The following is a 21,014-nucleotide window of genomic DNA, read 5'->3' as shown; positions in this document are numbered from 1 at the left end:
TATTTATATATCCCTACTTCTAGCTTCTGGTGAAATCAATCAATCAATCAATCAATCAATCAATCAAGCAAGCAATCAAACTTTATTAATATAACACATTTCCTATAAAGATGCAACACAAAGTAGTTCACACCAATAAAAACATAGAACATTACGCCAAGAAACAGAATCAAGAACCCGCCCCCCTACATGTACAAATACAGACACATATACACATGCATACATACATACGCACATATGCATACACGTTACACATATACAAACGTCCACGCTCACGCCAGTTTACACATGAAAAGTTGTCAATGAGACATGTCTGGACACTGAGGTTTAAGGCAACAGGCTACCTTTGGGAAGGCGGCCTGTCCACGCTGAGGGGGGTCCCAGCCCTTAACCATAGGGCCGCCACCACCACAAAGATCACCCCAACCCAGGCAGAGGGGCAGACCCCACACCTAAGTGCAGAGCGCCCAACCACCCAGGCTGAAGGGATATAAGGGACAGCACCCCATGGGTAGAAAGAAACAGCCCCAAGTGTGGCAGGCCCCCACAAGGAAACACTGGAGAACTAAAAAACTAAAATAGTAAGATGTGGTAAGATATTAAAATAAGTAGATAAAATAAATAAAAAATAAAATAAGTTAAAAGACCCTTTGGTAAGAATAGGTTATGAAAGTAAATATATGAAGCAAGTTAAAATAAGCCATGTAAAACAACATAAATACAAATCAACTGTGAAAATAAATAAATAAATAAATATAATCAGGATTAATTAAAATATTAACTAAATGCCGCCTCCTCATGTGTTTTAGATCTAACTTGTGGTGTTGTTAAAAGGCCAGTGCCAGAGGACCTCAGGGTTCGCGAGGGTTGATACGGTAAAAGTAAGTCAGACAAGTAGGAAGGCCCAAGACCATTAAGACATTTAAAGACTCCTAAAACTCACGGGGAGCCAATGCAGCGATTTTAAAACTGATGTAATGTGTTCCTGCCCTCTGGTCCTTGTCAGCACACAAGCAGCTGGTCTTTTTAGGAAGACCAGAAAGCAGAGCATTACAATAGTCCAGACAACAGGAGATAAAAGCATCAGCACCTCCGTGTTAACCTGAGAGAGAAACGGGCGACTCTGGCTATATTCTTAAGATGGTAAAAATCTATCTTTGTAACATTTTTATAATCAAAAATCTGTTTATTGAAGGATTTTCAATATATGCAAAGTACAATGCTGAATGGACATTACAGAAACGGGAGGTAGAGAGGAGTACAGCCATTAGCACCAATGTGTCCAGACAGACATGAATGAATTGGGTAATATAACTTAAAAATATACAAACAAACAAACAAAAAAACACACACACAGTCAAAAGTTTTAGAACACCACACTTTTTCCATTTTTTTTTTTTACTGAAAATTATTTAGTTTATTGTGTCATTGGACTCTGAACTGAAAGCACAGAACAAATAAGCAATCTGAGTCGAATAAGAAATCATGGAATCAATTTATAGCCCAAAATGTATTCTAAACTTCTGACTCATCAAAGTAGCCATCTTTGGCAGATATAACAGCTGAACACACTTATGGCATTCTTTCTACAATAGAAATCGAATATTCTTCAGAAAGTTCTCCCAAGTCTGTTGCAGAAGTTCCCATAAATGTGTGGCACGTGTGGGTTGCTTGGCTTTCACTTTTCTGTCCAGTTCATCCCAAAGCAGCTCAATGGGGTTTAAGTCTGGAGACTGTACTGGCCACTTCATGTTTTCAAGCTTACCATCTTGTTCTTTTTTACTGAGGTAGTTTTGGCATAGCTTAGACTTGTGTTTTGGGTCATTATCTTGCTGTAGGATGAACCTCTGACCAACTAGGCGCATACCAGAGGGTATTGCATGGCGCTGCAGAATGCTATGGTAGCCATTTTGGTTCAGAGTGCTGCTCACTCTGTACAAGTCGCCGACCCTGGATCCAGCAAAACAGCCCCAGACCATCACACTTCCTCCTCCATGTTTGACAGTTGATGTCACACACTGCGGAACCATCCTCTTGCCTACTCGACAGCGTACAAAGATCCTGCGTGATGAACCGAAGATTTGAAATTGTGATTCATCAGTCCAGTCCTGTTAACTCTCAGAAACTTGTCCTCTGATTCAGTTGTGGCTTCGAGTCTGCCAGATTACTTCCCATCAGAGTTTCCCCCAGTTTCTTAGTGCCTTTTGATGTATACATATACATATATACATACATATATATATACACATATATATATTTACATATATACACACATATATTTACATATACATATACACATATATCAACATATATACATATACACATATATACATATATATATATATACACACATATATATACACATACATATACATATATACACACACACATACATATTGTTGGTCATTGTTCATAAGAAAAAATACCCAGAAACAATCAAAAGCAACATTATACACACTTTAAAAAAAATAATCGTAAAAAACGGTAAATTTCTGGCAGCAGGGGCGCCATAAAAATAAAAAAAATTTCACATTTTAAAACAATTAAATTACCTAGAATTATGTTAAATAAATGTTGTATTACGAATAATAATGCTTAAATTTACATAAATGTGCCGTTATTAGTTGGTTTTAATTACATTATTTTATGGGAAGAGTTTGTATATTACTTTATATTTGATGTAATACAACAGTATATGGCACAAAATAATGTGATTCATCTTTCAAAACATGTCAAAAAACTTGCAAAACTAGATATTTGGTTAGATTGCAAGAATTTACTGTTAATTTTAGAAAACATAAAATGGATATTTAATTGTTTTACTTTGTTTTTAACGTTTAATTGCAAACATTTTACATTTTAAAATAATGAAATTACCCATAAAGATGGCAAATAAACATTGTAATATGAATGATAATGCTTAAAGTTACAGAAATGTGCTCCTATTAGTTGGTTTTAATGGCATTATTTTAGTTAAAAAGGCTGTAGGCTATATTATATTAGATGTGATATAACAGTATACAACAATAATTTGATCTTTTCAAAACATGTCAAAAAATGTCAAAAAAAAAAAATGAGACCAAAACCGGACAGGAACAGCTATAATTTCCCATTCTCTGTATTTTTATTCAACTGTAGCAGGTAAACATTATTACAGCAATATTCAAAAATCAATTCAATTAAAATGACTGGTTCTGAAACAAAAAAAAAAACTATAAAATTCAACTGAACTGGTAATGAAAAAAAAAAGTTTAAAAAAAAAGAAAAAAACATAGTTGAGTTACCAATTCATACACAAGGCATCCATAACCTGGTCGAGTCACCATACATCGACAACACTGATTAGAAACTTTGTCAAACCTCACTGGAAATTAATCCATACTCTATACAGCTGACGAGGTGTGGTGTCCAACTACTTGTTGACCGTGGTGAAGTTGCAGTTTCTGAGCTGTAACCATCTGAAGAGAAGACAGAAAACATTAGCTGTTATTAAATAATAACAGCTAATAACAGTTTAAGAGGCAGGACCAGGATGAAGGTGCAAGAAGATCCAGCCTTTTCCAACACCACAGCAGTCACACGAGTCCCACTATAGACGTCACCGTTGCTTTGGGACAGACAAGCTCGCGAGATCTCAACATAACACACTACAAAGGGGAGCAAGGAAAATACACACTAAACTGACTATACATGGGAACTAAATGAACAACATATTGTTGTTGGGGGAACTATTGCTACTGCTGGATACAAAAGTCATTTTTTTCTGTACATTGTGATAAAATATCCTGTGTTCATCCCATTATCCCATTATCCCAACCCATCATTAGTTGTGTGTCATTTGCTACCGAATCAGAATCTAGAGAAGATAGACCCAACTGATGATACTGATTTATAAGCACACTGTCAATTCACTGCTGCTGATTGTACTATGTTACAGTAAGTTACAGGTAGATTATATTATTTTTCAGCCCATCTACCCCAAAAGAGTAATTGTGTGCAACAGATGTATGTACTCACCAGAGAGGGGCATCTCGTCAGACTGTGTTACTGGACTTGTACTGGTACTGGCTCTGCTCAACTGTTGGTTGCTCTGGTTTCTTGGAGGACTGTCCAAGACATCTTGTTGGCCTTATTAAAGGACAGATAGTAGTAATATTTAAACACAGACATCACACAGCTCAATCTGGGTATATTATTACCTAACATAATTATATCCTCAGTAGCCATTGATATATTTTAAACTATTCCTTTATCAATATAATGCAGTAAACCACCACTAAGACCCACTATGAAATCAATGATGAACAAGGTGTAGTGTGTAGTCATCACCTTTTTCAAAACATCAACAAAAATGTAGAGAAGATTCTTTGAAGTATAATTCAAAATAGACCTGCTATATTCGACTGTATTCATTTGAACAGGTGGACCTAATAAGTAGATTTTGACTATGCACATTTTATTAATGTGAAAGTTTATTCTGTACAAACTGAAACACATACTTGTCTTTTTGAGCAGTGACAGACGTTTCTTGGCTTCAACTGGTCTCAGGACAGAAAGGAGGTCACTCTCCTGCAGGTAGCTCAGGTCCTCCAGGTCCTAAACAATGCAGATGCTCTAGCAAAGGCTCAGGGTCTCTGAGTTTAGGCACTGATTTTATGAAAGACAGAAGCGGACTCTCTGCATCCATAACTAGGAGGACTAGAAGGAATGAAAAATACTGTTACTGTCACATTTTAATCTTTCAAACTCCAGATTACTCTGAGTCAACAATGCTATGCTTAAGTGAAATTACTCTTGTCCCACAAAGCTTGTACACAGGCAAAGGATAATCTAGTTTCCGCTCAGGCTTCCAACATTTCATGCTCTGTCTTGCTTGTTTCACTTCATACAATGCAAATGCTGGCACATAGGACACGTCATGAGGTGTAACAATAAAGTATACGTGCTGGTCCTGCATCACAAGCATGAGCTCAATCTGTCTGAATTCAAGTGCCTCACCTTGGTTTAAACACAGAAAGAGTCCTTTTGTACTGAGTGCCTTTCCACTGCACCTTGGTAGCTGCTCAACATTGGGTTCTTTGACTAAGGTTTCTCCTACTGTGGAGCGCACTGCTTCACTGTACAGTTCAGCATGGAAAGGAGTGGAGTTCTTAACCACCAATGTATGCCATGAAATCGACTCTCTCCACTTATCTGCAGAGAGAAAGAAAAAAAAATTATGAATCATGAAATTTGCCAAAATCAAAATAAATGCTATTGGTTGTGAAATGGTCAACCTAAACTGTGTTAGCAGATCTCCCCTCAATAAACTAGAAGATGATCGTTAGCTTATCCTTTACATATTTTTTCAGTATTGTTTTAAATTTCATGTTGACCACTGATTAGTGTGGCACCAAAATTAAAATGTGAAAAAGTTTGAAAAAGGCAGAGTAGGTCGCTCCTCCTATATTTGTGAGAGGCAAGAGGAAGATTAAAATATTAGTTTTAAGAAAGAGTAACTGGTTGAAATAAACCATTACCAAATCTCAGTATCATTTATAAAACATTTGTTCTTTCTTCTTTGGAAGAAAATCCACTTAAAATGGCTTATTAGCGACACCTGCAAGTGGAGGAGTAGGAGCAGTCTGTGTGGAAGGAAGACTTTGACATTTTGACACGTTACATAAAATCCAGCTTCCTATCCTAGCCAAAAATCATGCCATTTCAAGTCAGTAAAGGTTATGACCAAAAAACTAGTGAAAATGTAGAAGAGGGTTAATAATTGATAATTGTTCATTGTTGCAGCTCTAAACAAATATTGTTCCTCTTTCTCTCCGCCTGTGTCAGTCAATTCACAAAAGTAAACGTAATGACTCACTGTTAAGTGCTAAGCTAACGTTAGTGTAAATAAAATAAAAAGTGGTTGGTCTGACTGACTACTGACACTCATAGATATATATCTATGACTAACACTGGCAGACGCCACTTGAAGACGCCGCCGCCAGCCATACTTTTGTCATCATAGTTAGCTACCATTTCAATTGACAACATGCTAGCGGATTGCTTTTGTCGACTGAGTAAAGATACTTGCCTTCTACGTTCCTCCAGACTCGACATTAGCTGCTGTTTGCTCCAAGTTTCTGTGACAAAACGGGAACTGTAGTGGTTGTGACCTTGTTAAGCGTAACGTCAAAGACGGATGTTCAGTGTCCCAACAGCCAATGGCATGTCTTGTTGTTCTTCTTCTTCTCCAACCGTTTCTGTCGACCAATCCAAATGGGAGCCGCGCTCCACGCACTCCAATGACATGTCGCGTTCAAATTTTTTTCTTTTGCATTTGTGCAGGGAGACTTGCAGCAGTAAAATGTCTCCTGATTACACATGTTTTGTTCAGACATGCTGTGAAATAAGGCAAGACGTTATGATTTACATTGGATTATGTGTGTGTATGTATATATATATATATATATATATATACACACACACACATATACATACATATATTCACATATACATACACACACACATATACATACATATATATACATATATATATATATATACACACACACACACACACACACAATAGCCTACAGTGTTAAATAGTTATTTTACTATTAATTTCTCAGTAATTTTAAATTATTTTTTAAACTTTTTTTTTTTTAGAGTTTTAAAGTTGAATTTTACAGTTTATTCCATTAAATAACAGACAATTATTTGAAAAATTACAATACATGAACATAAAATGTAAATATCTATATGTCTAATGTTTCTTTGTAAAAGAACAGAAATATTGTGTTCATCACACGTGTTTCCGCAGTTACTGTGATTTCATGTTATTTTATTTGACAAAATCAGTCTCTTTTTGTAAATTAAATGTTTTTTTTTTAAAAAAAATACAGAGACAATCTGTAAAATAACCAGTAAAATTCTGTAAGAAAGAGAATACATTAAACAAAATCTTCACATGTAAAATAATCCCTTCCTAGTCACTGCCAATATACTACAATAACACAAACACATTGCCACATCTAGTGCCTGCTCTAAAAATTAGCATAAGCAGAGAGTCCATGTTACAGTACACGTCAAGTGTCAAGTCTTCACAGAGTCTGGAATGCATCAAGAAAAAATACTCAATGCTTCCTGAAATCTCCCACTTGATTGCTTAAGCAATTTTAAGCAGGACATGATTTCTTCTAGTCATGAATCCAGTGCATGAGTGGGGGAGGAGGCATCCCTCCACCAAGCAGGATCAGTCATCTAGCTAGTAGGGACACAGAGGGTAAAGTACGTAGTAAGTAACAGTTTTCTGTGGACAATTCGACCTCCGTCTCCACGAGCCTTAAAAGAGCAATCAATGGGGTTGGTTCCAGCCTGATGGCTAACACCCAGGAGAGTGCAAAACCGCATTTGATATAATGTGGGCTAATATCAGGGTACATAGAGGATAGTTTTGCTTTTGTGATATGGGCCCTGTGTACCACTTTGAACTGAATTAAATCGGACGTGCACAGAGGGAGGTCGAGTAAACCAGTTTAAGAATTGAAGTCCAAGTGTCTTCTGGTAAAGAGAGACCCAAATCTTCCTCCCATGCTGTTCTAAGCCTATCTGTGGAGGCGCGCCTAAGATCCAACACCATGTTATACAAAGCGGAAACTAACTTATTTTTTAAGTAGATTGACAGAGAAGACCCTATCAACAGTGGTCAAATCTCATGATATTGAAGACCCAGGTAAATGAGAAAGAACAAAATGCCTTGCTTGAAGATATCTGAAAAAGTTTGACTTAGGCAGACTGAATTTTTTACTTTGCTGCTCAAAAGATGCCAGGCTATTGCCTATGAACAGGTCTTTGAAGCGCATAATACCCTTCCTGTGCCATTCACAAAAAACAGAATCCTGGCAGGATGGTTTAAAAAGATGGTTTGATATAGGCTTAAATTTGTCTCATAATCGTAAACGGACAGAGGGTGATCTACAAATATTTTTGATTTGCACACGTGTCTTGCTATCCACAAATACAAATTTTTAAATGGTAACTTGTATTTTGGTTTTTACAAATACGGGTGTATTTGTAAATCGCTCGGCAACAACATTATGTGTATGCCTGACTAACGGTAGCCATTTGGTAGCCATGGTTTTTTGCAGGTGGGTCTTGTTCAAACGTGGTCGTTTACCTCGCCATAGATATGAAGAAATAACTGAATTGAGAAGTTGAAAAAAGGACCCAGGGATAAAGAGAGGTCTGGCCTGGAAAAGATACAGAAATTTGGGTGAAATTGTAATTTTGACTGAATTAACACGTCCGACAAGAGATAATGACAAGGGTGACCACTGTGCTCATATTTGTTTAGTTTGATTTAACAACATAATAAATTTTACAGTTACAGCTTTCTTGTAACTGATATACCTAGATAGGAAAACCGATTATTCTTGTGCATCATTGTTGAAACTGCTCGCTTTTGCCAAGGTTTAACTTAAAGCCTGTGAATTCACCAAACTGACCAAGCAGCGAAAGAACGAGAGGTAGTGAGGTGGTCGGATGAGAGAGAAAAAGCAATAGATCGTCAGCATATAGCGAAACCCCTCCAAATGCCAGATATGTCCTTGCAGGTGTGGGGTGCTGTAGCAAGCTGCTCAATGGCCATATCAAAAAGCATGGGAGTCAGGGGACACCCATGGCGGGTTCCGCGATGTAAACTGAAGGGCCTTGACCGCTGGGAGTTTGTGCGAATTGTGGCTGTGGGGTGTAAATAGAGTACATTAATCCATGAAGTAAATTTTGTCCCAAAGCCAAATTTATCCAGCACAGCAAATAGGTACACCCACTCAACCCGGTCGAATGCTTTCTCTGTATCGAGAGAGACAACGCATTCTGGGACGTCCTCAGAGGGAGAGTAGACAAAGTCAAGCAGTCGTCTGATATTGAAATAGGATTGCCTGCCTTTAATAAAGCCAGTTTGGTCTTTAGATATGATTGTAGGGAGGACAGTCTCCAATCTATGGGCTAGGACCTTGGCTACAATTTTAGCATCCATATTGAGGAGGGAAATTCGCATGTAGGAGGTGCATTCAGTCAGATCCTTATCTTTCTTGGCAATAAGGGCAATGCAAGCCTCAGGAAATGATGGAGGGAGTAAACCTTGCCTTCAAGATTCAGAGAGGACTGAGCATAACGGTGGGGAAAGCAGAAGAGAAAATTTCTTAAAGAATCCTGCTGGGAAGCCATCAGGGCCCAGGCACTTGCCTGACTGCATTTAAGAGATGGCTAAAGCTATTTCTGCCTGGGATATAGGTTTTTCCAATCTTTTCATTATGTCTGATCAAAGTCTAGCGATGCTAACACCACTTAGAAAGTCAGAAATTGCATTGGGATCACTCTGACAATCTGAGGTATAAAGCTGGGTGTAAAAGTCCCTGAATGCTTCATTAATTTGAGCGTTGTAGGCTATAATCTGCCCTAAGGTAGGTCTTAAGAGCATCCCACACAATTAGACAAGAAGTGTCTGGAGACAGTATAAGCAAGTCGCGCCTTCCAGCTTCCAGAAGAAAGGCAGGACCCAAAGTGGAGCTACCTTTCCTCTGCTGGGTTCAGAGTCATTAAACAGTCCCGTTACGAAATTTTCGAGGATTTGGGGAGACTCACGCACCTCATCCGCAGAGCTGATCCACTTTCTGGCTCCACTGGGCAGCGTCAGACGGAGCCGGGCAGGGAAGAGCAGAGCAGGCTTCAGACCCAGTTTATAAAGTTCAGTCATTACGCCTTTATATTCCAATCGCTGATTAACAACATCAGGGCTGTAGTCCTCTACGATCCGAATTGGCTGGCCGCAATATTCGAATTTCCCTCATCATCGTGCCTCTCTGACGAGGAGATCCTTCGCCTGGTACCGGCGTAGGCAGAGAATGACTGGTTGCGGCCGCTGTCCGGGGGCCGGTTTTGAAGCTAGAGAGCAGTGAGCCCTGTCGATTTCTGGTGGAGATGGTAGTAACTCGCTCCCAAATACCTTACACAGCAACTTCAAAAAAAAGTCGGTGGGACGTCCGCTTTCGGTAGACCCCGGCAGCCCGCACGTTTTATGCCTGCTTCGGCTCTCCAGGTCGGAGACTTTAGCCTTGAGCCTAGCATTGTCATCTCTCGGAGTTTAGCAGATGGTCCAAAATTTGTTGACTGACGTCCTCTGAAGCAGTTCAAGGGACGAGACATGCTAGTCGTGGTCTTCTACTGCGAGCTGCGTTTGGTCAAGCTTCGAGTCAAGCTGGCTGAATGTTGCCTTGAACTTGGTGACTAAGGCTTCACGACGCTTCTTCTTTTTAGCTCCATTTGCCGCTTTTTGAGGCCATTTCAGAAAAATATTTTTTGGGGGCCAACAGACCGGAAGATTAAACAAGAAAAAAGATAATTCTTTCTAGCGATGAAGTTTGAGGGCTGGGTTGTTTGAAATGTTCAACATTTATAGGACATCTCGCCTACATGTCTACCCCATCTGCCCTACCAACCAGAACGTAATATTTTTGATATGTGGAAAAAAAAATAAGCTGAGAGTCAAAAATCACTCCCAGATCTTTTAAAGATTGTGATATCTTTAAATTCTGTAATTTTGGTAAAATTTTCTCTCTCTGGTGTTCAGGACCGATGACTAAAACCTCTGTTCTGTCCCGGTTGAGCTGCCGGAAATTCTCTGCCATCCATGACTTTATATCTAAAATACAGTTTAAGAGGGCATCAATAGGCCCCCAGTTGTCAGGAGACACAGTGATGTTAGGGTAAGGGTTAAAAGGCATGTTGTGGGCTTTACTTGGGAGAAAACTCGACCAAGTGTCCTCGCATCAACCTGGGCAAAACTCTCCAGTGTTTCCTCGGGTAAAATCAATGATTCACGTCCATCAATGTTTAAAATTTGTTGCGATAAAAGACTCGCCCCAATGTCATTGATTTTACTTCTGAAGTCTGCAAAGTCCTCAAAAAGGGCATCGTTAGATATTTTGTCGGATCTATTAAAATTTGAGTGTAGTATACAGTCTAATGTGGAGAAGAGGAATTTGGCCTTGCCTGTCTTGCCTGAGTTAATGTAAGTTTTGAGGTGTTCCCGTAATATTTAATAATTAACAGTTAGCTTTGTTTTCCTCCATCTCCTCTCAGCACTTGTTGTTTTAATTTTTTTTTAAAGTATTTTTCAAGTATTTATTTCTGCCAAACTGACATCTATTGATCATTTTTCAGTTAGTATGAATAACAGATGTTTTTCGTGTGGTTGTGTTATATTGTTGTACAATATTTTCTGTTGGGAGTATTTCTACCAAGATCAAATGTCAGTTTGGGTCTTATAACATACAGTATGTTATAAGAGCCAACTCTATTCTTTTTGCTTTCATATTATATGCCTAACAACGGTAGAATTCAAATGGCTTCAAATGCTACAATCATTTGAAATCAGCAGATTTCACTGCAAAGAAATTGCTCTGGATAAGGAAATTTGTCAGAGAGAGAATCTCTCCCGTCACAGTACGAAAGATCAGAATCTTGTAGCTTAACATGACAGAGGGTTGCTTAGTGTCTTCCATGTAAATGCAAAATATCATGTTTATCATAAATGTTACCAATATCTGAATTAAAGAAAGGCAAGGCTGTGGATGTCACGTTGTTATACGCAACATAATAGCTGGAAATCGTAATCTGACTTTCTGAAGTCAATTCTGGAGCAGTGGCCTCTTCCTTGCTGAGAAGTCTTTTGGGTTATGCCAATGTAAGACCACTGGAGAAGTGCCTTTGAAGTTTAATATATTTTTTTTTCTGAGGTTGTGGCAGCCGATTTGATTTTTAGATTTCACCATAATGTCAGGTAGGCTTTAAAATACATCCACATATACCCCTGTGGATGTATTGTTTTGAATACAGTAAATGAGAAAAGCAGGCTGCAAATCAACAATTTGTTGGTAATTTCATTGACTAAAGTTATTAGAAATTTAGTTGCTATACGTAGAAAAGGCTTTGGAGATATTTTTTACCACTTTTTACTGTACATATCATCTTACAACACACCGGAGTACTGTTAAATGCTATTGACAGTGCCGATTTATATAGGCTACACATATCTGCAGCTCACAGTACTAATAAACGCATGTGTTTATGTTCAGTTCTGTTCTATGAGTTGACATTGTTGTTGTGGTAGTATAGTGAGTTTTTTTGTTTGTTTTTTTCTGCCGAGCAAGAGCTGCAAATCAGAAGCATCAGACTGACAATGTTTATGGTGTTGGTGTGGTCTACCACTGACAGCACTTTGTGTTCAAGCTTGAGTAAATGCTACAATAAGTATTCAGGTCAAGAACATAGATTTCATTGTTGCAATGTGATACTTTCTGCTGTGTTTTTATGTGTGACGTCATTGACTAGTCGACGTCGACTTCGGACTACGAAGTTGTTCAACCCCTAGTGTATCAACTTCCTACACGGACACCGGCCACTTTATTAGGTACACCTTGCTAGTAAAAGGTTGGACCCCTCTTTTGCCTTCAGAACCATCTTAATTCTTCGTGGCATACTTTCAACAAGGTGTTGGAAACATTCCTCAGATTTTGGTCCATACTGACATGATAGCATCATGCAGTTGCTGCAGATTTGTCGGCTGCACATCCATGATGAGAATCTCCTGTTCCATCACATCCCAAATGTGCTCTATTGGATGGAGATCTGGTGACTGTGGAGGCCATTGGAGTACAGTGAACTAATTGTCATGTTCCAGAAACCAGTTTGAGATGATATGAGCTTTGTGACATGGTGCATTATCCTGCTGGAAGTAGCCATCAGAAGATGGTACACTGTGGTCATAAAGAGATGGACATGGTCAACAATACGCAGGTAGGCTGTGGCATTTAAACCATGCTCAATTTCGCAGCTGAAATCGAGACTCGTCAGACCAGGAGTTTTTTTCCAAACTTCTATTGTCCAGTTTTGGTGAGCCTGTGCGAACTGTAGTCTCATTTTCCTGTTCTTAGCTGACAGGAGTGACACCCAGTGGGGTCTTCTACTGCTGTAGCCCATCTTAATTCCTTGGTTGTACTGTTGCCTTTCTACCATCTCCAAACAGTCTACCCATTCTCCTCTGACCTCTCACATCAACAAGGTATTTTCGTCCACACAACTGCCACTCACTGGATATTTTCTCTTATTTGGACCATTCTCTGTAAACCCTAGAGATGGTTGTCCGCATAAATCTTTTTTTAAATATACAAACATATATATAATTGTGGGTCAAATTAACATCGATGTCTTACGCATTAATGTTGAATAATGTGCATTGTCCTATTTCAATAAACTTATAATAATAAATAATAATGTTAATCATCAGTTTCTGAAATACTCAGACCAGTCCATCTGGCACCAACAACCATACCCCGTTCAAAGTTACTTAAATCCCCTTTCTTCCCCATTCTGATGCTCGGTTTGAACTTCAGCAAGATGTCACGATCACCTCTGCATGCTTAAATGTATTGAATTGCAGCCATGTAATTCACTGATTAGCTATTTTATGTTAACAAGCAATGGAACGGGTGTACCAAATAAAGTGGCAAGACAGCGTATATTCATTATGTATAATAAAGCAGCTAAAACTTCCAAGGTATGGTCCTTTAAGTTGTTTACATACCAGCCATCCCAAAGTATCAAAACCATAACATCATATTTTTTACCTTAATAATGTCAGATTGCTGTGGCAGGATGCGAAGAAAACTGTCTGGGAGATTTCCAAGCAGGGGAGGATTCCAGTTTCGGTAGCTTCTGACCTGCTGGTGACCAGATGGAAGCTGCGCTTCAAACCTAGCAGAAGCCATAGAGTAACGAAACTAATTTTTAACAATGTCTAACCAATAATCCACATAACACAAGCTCCCAACTCAATGTAACCAAGGAATTGGATCTAGTAATTGTCTAATATCCGACCTGAAAAATGAATGAACGGTAAATGGCCTTGTTTTTTACATAGCGCCTTTCTACCCATTTGTACTCGAGGCACTTTACAGTCACAGACACATCTACACATTCACTCACACGAGCACACACACACCAGCAACTTAGGGTTCAGTGTCGTGCTCAAGGATGCTTCAGTATGTGGGACTTCAGGGGGTCAAAATCACAAATTGGTCGACAACCCGCTCTACATACTGAGGCAAAGCCCCCCATAATGACAACGGATACTAAGTAGTATGCACAAAGTGACTACTCATCATGAAATAATAATAAAATCTTTTAATGAATCAAGCATGTTTGTATGTCATTTGTCAGACATAACCCATAAGCAATTTTGTGTACACTATGCCTTACTGTAACTCTCAATACATTTTGTTACAAAAACAACTTTTGTTTAAAAATTTAAAACATGAACAATTTTGACTTAACAATTGGGTTAATAGTCCTTCTTCCTTACCGTGGGGGAGGTGTTGGTGGGGCTTCTGGATATTTCTGGTCATATATGTGCATATCATATGATGGTGGAGAGTAAACTGGAGGTGGTTCTTCATCTGAACTGTCAGGTTCCAGAGTTCTCTCAAGAATCTAAAAGGAAACAATAGCCTGCACATTACAGTCAGTGCGTTCACATGCAGAGCTTAATCGAGCTATGCTCAAAATTCAATTTTCTGACTACATTCCTTGTTCCAATTTACACGCAACGGAGAAAATCGAAGGTGGCGATATGTGTCTTTTCAGCAGGATAATATCACAGTAATATGGACCATTTTCCAGTTTACCTATTACATCATAAAATAAACAAGAGTCGTTCATGTGGCAGACCGGCATTTGAAACAACAACCAGATGGATAATAGTACAGCTCTTTTAATCTCCTACGTAATGTGCGTGCCAACTATGGTGCAGATAAGATATGCGCTATCCCTCAGACGGTTCTTCTACCGGCTCTGTTTACTATCTTCTTTTGCAATCGTCTTTCTTCAATGTTTTTTTTCCGGGGTCACACTCCAGTGCAGCGGTTGTGGAGCATGCGCACACGCGTTATCCAATTGTAGTCCGATTAAGGCGTATACATGGCAGAGAAAACCGAACTCCAATCGCATTATCTGGGTGTCTTAATTGGATAAAGAGAACTCTGATATTGGTCAGAGTAATGTGTCTACATGCACTTATGTTGTCCAGTTAGAGTCCAATTAAGGCAATAATTGTTGTTTATAATAATAATAATTGTTTTTTTCACGTGCATGTAAATGCACTGAGTTTTGCAGCACTCCATTAAGGACAAGGTCCTGGGTCTGCAGCAACATTAACTGGTTGTGAAGCCCTGGGTGAACTGAATGGAGCCAGCAGACAATCTAATAGGACTAGGAAAGTTTAAAGCATGCAACAAATTCTAGTTCATATTTCCATATAATAACCAATATGCTAAGGCCAATCACAACTAGGATGTTAGTGTGTATTTAAATGCACTGATCCTACATACAATCATAAAAATAAATAAACAATAGTTTAGCTAGGATAGTACTTTGTCCTTATACTACATCCACTGACCTCTGGTGGGATGCTCCCATCTGAATCTGAGCTGTCATCTGAGCCCTGTCCATCGATGCTCATCTGGAGAAGCTGATCAATGGTGGCATCCACAGCTCCATTGTTGGAACGCAGTACACACTCAATCACCTCATAGTCCATAGAGGGGAACATGGTCTTAAAGTCTTCCATAGCTTGATTGAACTCCAGGCGTCTTACCGGTCGGTTTGTCCGGCTGTTATTGAGCTGCCCCTGCCCACTGCTACCCCCACCTCCACTTGCATTGCTCCTAGAGTCTCCATTGCTGCGCTTGAACAGGCTCGTCATCCTCAGGGTCTACCTGCGTTGGGCACTGCCAACCTAGTGACAGGATGGCTCCTCTTTTCCGACACCAACACAAGCCTTTATCACCTTCAGTCTTATATGCTTATACTACTTACAACTCAGTTTCTCATTCTAACTCAGACATGGCACGTTTTTGATGGGAGTTCAGGATAACTACAGATCCCCATTTCCCTGATATTTATTATTAAGCTGCATCTGGCATGGCTGAGGTAGTGCCAGAATTAAGATGTCCAATGTCCAACTGGGTGGAGATTAAAGTCAAAATCCACCAGGAAACATGCATGGCTACATCACAGTCATCACCTACAGAGAAAGCAGACCAAAATTGTGTTGGCAGGAGCTAGCAAGACTAACAGCATCACTGAATGAAAAGAACTGTACCCAAGTTAAAGCAATGTTCACTCTGTATGTATGTCAATAATGATACATATTCACCACACAGTTAGTATTTCCAGCTATACCGTGCAGTTGTTGTTTGACAGTTGTATATATCAACAACAATGTTCATCCATTTGTAATGAGACCTTGTACTTACACTTTGTTCACATTCACACTAAAGTGATAGACAAACAAGTCAAAATGTATCAATTCAACTTCTTTCTAAGCTCTAATGGCGTGGTGACACATGAACCAATCATATGTTTCTGTCACCAGTTTACTTTTAAATGGATGACATGATCAAGGACCACTTAAACAACCCTCAACTATGTGCCTTTGTCTCTTGTAGTGAGAATGCAGCAGAATAAAGCAATCAGACAGCTTCAGCTGATTACTAACTAAGGAGGAAAGAAATTTGATTTACTCATTTATTTTACTGACTTGCATTTGCTTACCCTATGTGCATTTGTAAGTTCAATGTTCTTTTGTTTATTTGTTATGTGTTTGCCTGTGTAATCTGTGAAGCACCTCAGGAAGCCTTTAAGAAAGATGGTATATAAACTCAGTTGCCTTGCCTTGACAAAGGATTTCAGATGCCCAACAGGGCCTCCTTTAAGTACTTTTTTGTTGTTTTATAAAGTCAGAAAGGGTAAGCAGGGGAATTTAGCTACTGGAAACAACTGCACCAAACTTTGGAAATGTGAAGAGAATGTGGTCTGACATAGTATTATAATAATACAATGAGAAAGGGCTTTCCTTAAAAAGATATCTGGATGGGAGTAAACTATGCTGTTCCATGTTCTGGTTCTACCTACCTACCTACCTACCTACACTGTTGTGCATGTAAACCAATGTCACAGCCACTAATGCTTTGGGATAGGCCGGATGTCCCCTCTTCTTTTTGGCTCAAGGAATGCAGTGTTCTCTTAATTTGAAGTTAAAGGCATGATGTAAATTGTTGTTTGTAATGTTGGGCTACATCTGCAGTCACGTGCATTTATTGCACAATGAACCAGTGTTGAACCGAAAAGAACACAGCAAAAACACACAGTAAATCCCGGAAAAACGTTTTCCGATTTAAAATGTGATCATACAAGTTCAAAATGGTGTAATGTAACGGTATCTGTGGATACGATGTACCATATAAAAACCTATATTTTTATGTAGAATCTTACCCCTGTGTTCCTCTATGCATGTGCTCTTACCGGAACAGGCCACGGCTAACTGGCTAACGGTACTCTTCAGCTATCAGCATTGTCAATATTTACTGTAAATATAGTGATTCATCATCCGAACAATACAATACGTTTTGACATCGACTTTAGGCAACAAATAGCAACGGTAGTTCATTTAAACTAGGCACAGCTCTGAATGCCGTTGCAGCTACCTAATCACAGTTACCAATCACATAAAGTACCTGTTATTACAAGGCCTCGATTATCTAAGGAGCAGCATCCACCCTTACTCTCTTTCTGTAACTCGCTGAATTTCAAACAGTACTGGCACAGACTGCCGATTAACTCACCGATTACTGCATTCCGGATTCAGCAGAGCACATAACATCTACGGAGTATCAAAGTGGAGTAATCAGTGGAGTAGCGTGAAGCTCGGTTTTAGCAGCACTGTAATGGGAAGGGATCCTGTCAGTCCACACACTAGTCTAGTACCCATGACCGGATGTGTAATGTTACAGGCCTCATCAACGCAAACAAAGCTTCAACAGCATTTACTCTGAAGAGCACAAAAGTACTTGCTTCCGTAAACAAGGAAAATACAAAACAAACAAAAAAAAAAAATGAAACAAAAAAACACTCTTTTTTTTCCCATACTGTGCGACCACAAGTTGTCTTTTTCAAAGTAAGAGCACGTATGAGGACGACGTGTACCAAAAGTTGATGGACATGGATCAGAACGCGTTTTTTCGAAACAATAAAAGGGTCTCAGTGAAGAGGGCAATACTCCCCAAAAATCAAAAATCACGTCAGAGTAAGACGTTTTAGCCTGGGCTAGGGAAACCACATAGAAATCATCAGTGTTGGCCACGTTATGACCTGAAACGCGTAATGTATTACTTATTACTGTAAAATCCATTACAATATTGCACTTTGACTTGTGAGGCATTACAATACTTAGGTTACTTCCACCAAAATAACTGGAAATATGGATTTTGCGTTCTCAATAGATCTTATTCCTATTCATCCAGTGTATCTCATTTCCACATCCTAAATTAATTAAATTGTGTCTTTCATACTAATTCGAGATTAGCAGAGGAGAAAAAAATCCGAGCAAATGTGAACTTCCTGTTAGTGCTAGAGAACAGCTGATCGGGGAGAAGATGACTCCAACGCAGAGTCGGACTCCTCATGAGATGGATGCTCAATATTTTCAGTTGTCAGAGAAAGGGATACATTTCTGTTAAGTTCATTATGTATGCGAAACCAGATTTATTAGTAATTGGACTACTTTTGTAATGCCGTACTCCCAACAATGGAAGGTATATATTTGGGCGCTCTTGCCATAAACACAGCCTAGTCTACTGTTAACATACGTGCTCTTACTTTGAAAAGGGCAACTTCCATTTGCAAAATATGAAAAAAGGGCGCTTTTTTGTTTGTCTTCTACCGATTTGAATTCGTTTTTAGAAGCAGAAAATGAAAATCGACCGAACCAGTTTTGTTCATCCCTTCTCGACACTGATAAAGAAAAATGCCTTCAATTCCCATTTTAATTTTTGAATTTTAAAGTGAATTATTTATTTATTTATTTTTGTGGGATTAAGGCAGATTTAAGCTATACCGCGATGTATTTATCACAGAAAAACAAACAGATTTAATCAAGTCTTAAGTTGGATTCAGTCTTTCAGGGTTTTATATTTTATATTAATAACATATGACATATGACACCCACTGAAATATATATATTAAGTTAAAAAACAAAACAAGACAAACAAAGTTCACAAGTAGCCATTCTGTTCCAATCCAATCATCGCTTGTTTGTGCTCCGCCTGTGCCCCATTGGTATACTATACCCTATAAACTGCGTCTGTATGTTACGGGAGGGAACGGGCGGGTGGAGTCTTTTGAATATTCGTGTCAGGCTAATGCTAGCTAGCCTACAGTTCGTTACTTGCAGTGGATTGTTCCGTGATTAGGAAAAAACTAGTGCAGATAATAGAAAATGAAGACCAACTTGGTCTTCTTGGTCTTCATTTTTCCGCTTCATTTTCAGCTAGACTTTTTTTTTTAACAATTTGTTTATTGAAATTTTCAAAGTACCACATTTCAGAGTCAACACAGTTAACATTAGGTATTTATTATTATTTATTTCTGACCATGGACGTTACTCATAGGAGCAGCTTTATCATATAAAAATGTTACAAATCCTCCCCAGCATTTATCAAAGACTGATGTTTTTTTTCCCCTAAGATTGAACATGATCTTTTCTGATGGTAAGTATGACAACAGCTCTTTAAGCCACAAAGAAACACCAAGGGGGTCCTCTCTCTTCCAGTTGATCGCAATACATTTGTTAGCTGCAATTAGGGCTACTCTGATGCAGCGAGTGTTGACTCTCATATTAACTGGTAGAAACGACAGGTCCCCCAATAGTGTCAGCTGTGGATTGGCCCCCACCCATTTCTTTAACAATGTCCAAGATAGATCTCCACTACTGCTCCAAACATTTACACGTCTAGAACATGTGAAGAAGGGGTCCTGTTCAAGTCGTACACCTAGGGCAGTATTGAGAGTAGTTACTGCTTATCTCATGGAGACGATGAGGTGTCAAATAAACCCTATGTATAAGATTAAACTGTAATAATTTCTGTCAGCTGTTATAGGAGAATGATTAAGAGCTACTAGAAATCTCCTTCCGCTCCAGATCTTTAATCCAAATCCAGATAGCTCTGGATTGAGCAGCCAAATAGTATAGCTGAAAGTCTGGTAAAATTGAGCCCTCCCTGTTCAGTGGGCCGACAGAGGGTTTTTGAGCTTGACTCTGGGAATTTTACCATTCCACAGAAATCTAGATATCGGGCTATTAAAGAAATTCATAGTTGAGAGAGTAAATCTGATGTAGCTGGTTGGGTATTTGCAGACCAAGATAACAAAGTTTACAGGGGGTCCCAATGAAAGGGAATGTTTCCCCTTGATAATCCTTGAGCAGCTGGGTTAAGAAGCATCACACTTTTCTGTTTATTTATCTTGTACCCAGAGATGCAGCTATAGTCCTCTAACAAGGTGCAGAGGGCAGGGAGTGACGTCTCCATGTTAGTCAGATAAAGCATAATGTCGTCAGCATAGAGCAAAATGATGTGCTTCTCATCTTTGACCATGATGCCCTCAATTACAGGATGTGCTCTGACTGCAATTGCGAGGGGCTCAACCGCCAATGAGAATAGAAGGGGGGACAGGGGACAGCCCTGGCAAGTGCCAAAAAGAGAGGAGATATGAGCATTTGTTTAAATCATTGCTGATCGATTGAGATAGAGTATTTTTATCCTTTGTATCAACTTTGGACCAAAATTCATTTTTTCTAAAGCTGCAGAGAGGAAGGGCCATTCTAAACGATCAAATGCCTTTTCAGCATCTAACGAAAGGGCAACGACCGGTATTCTGCCCTCGCTATACGTCACCTCTATGCAGCTAGACAGATAGTTAACAATGAATAATGAAGAGAAACTCTGAAATCCTTTTGAGGATTGTTTTGTCTTTTGTTCTTCCATTTCCTCAGTTTTATTCCACAGATTTCTTCACATTAGTCATTTTTTGTAAGACTGAAATGATAAACAAAAATAAACATTACAAAACGTAACGTCTGC

The 21,014-nt window shown here is 39.0% G+C and overlaps 1 protein-coding gene and 1 long non-coding RNA gene across 7 annotated transcripts in view; both read right to left on the bottom strand.

Moving 5' to 3' along the window:
• Positions 1–21,014, bottom strand: part of cuedc1b (CUE domain containing 1b) — a 50,363-nt gene that overhangs the window by 29,069 nt on the left and 280 nt on the right. For 2 of the 6 annotated variants that reach the window (XR_007113369.1, XM_047593614.1), the window contains exons 1-4: positions 17,721–18,024; positions 15,494–16,120; positions 14,402–14,529; positions 13,668–13,794 (exon numbers count right to left, since the gene is read on the bottom strand). Coding sequence is in view for 5 of the 6 variants with exons in the window: in XM_047593614.1 (XP_047449570.1) it covers positions 13,668–13,794; positions 14,402–14,529; positions 15,494–15,799 (561 nt within the window). In the remaining variant the exon portion in view is untranslated. Of the gene's footprint in view, positions 1–13,667; positions 13,795–14,401; positions 14,530–15,493; positions 16,121–17,720; positions 18,035–21,014 lie in introns of those variants that run through there. The other 4 variants (XM_047593617.1, XM_047593616.1, XM_047593612.1 and 1 more) reach the window with 4 other exon arrangements.
• Positions 4,079–5,309, bottom strand: LOC125013191. Its single transcript, XR_007113370.1, has 3 exons — positions 4,999–5,309; positions 4,500–4,698; positions 4,079–4,128 (listed from the first exon to the last, which is right to left on the bottom strand). It is a non-coding gene; the product is annotated as an uncharacterized LOC125013191 (long non-coding RNA).

The sequence above is a fragment of the Mugil cephalus genome, chromosome 9 (genome assembly GCF_022458985.1).
Source record: "Mugil cephalus isolate CIBA_MC_2020 chromosome 9, CIBA_Mcephalus_1.1, whole genome shotgun sequence".
NCBI lineage: Eukaryota > Metazoa > Chordata > Actinopteri > Mugiliformes > Mugilidae > Mugil > Mugil cephalus.
This window is presented reverse-complemented; position numbering and strand designations above follow the sequence as displayed.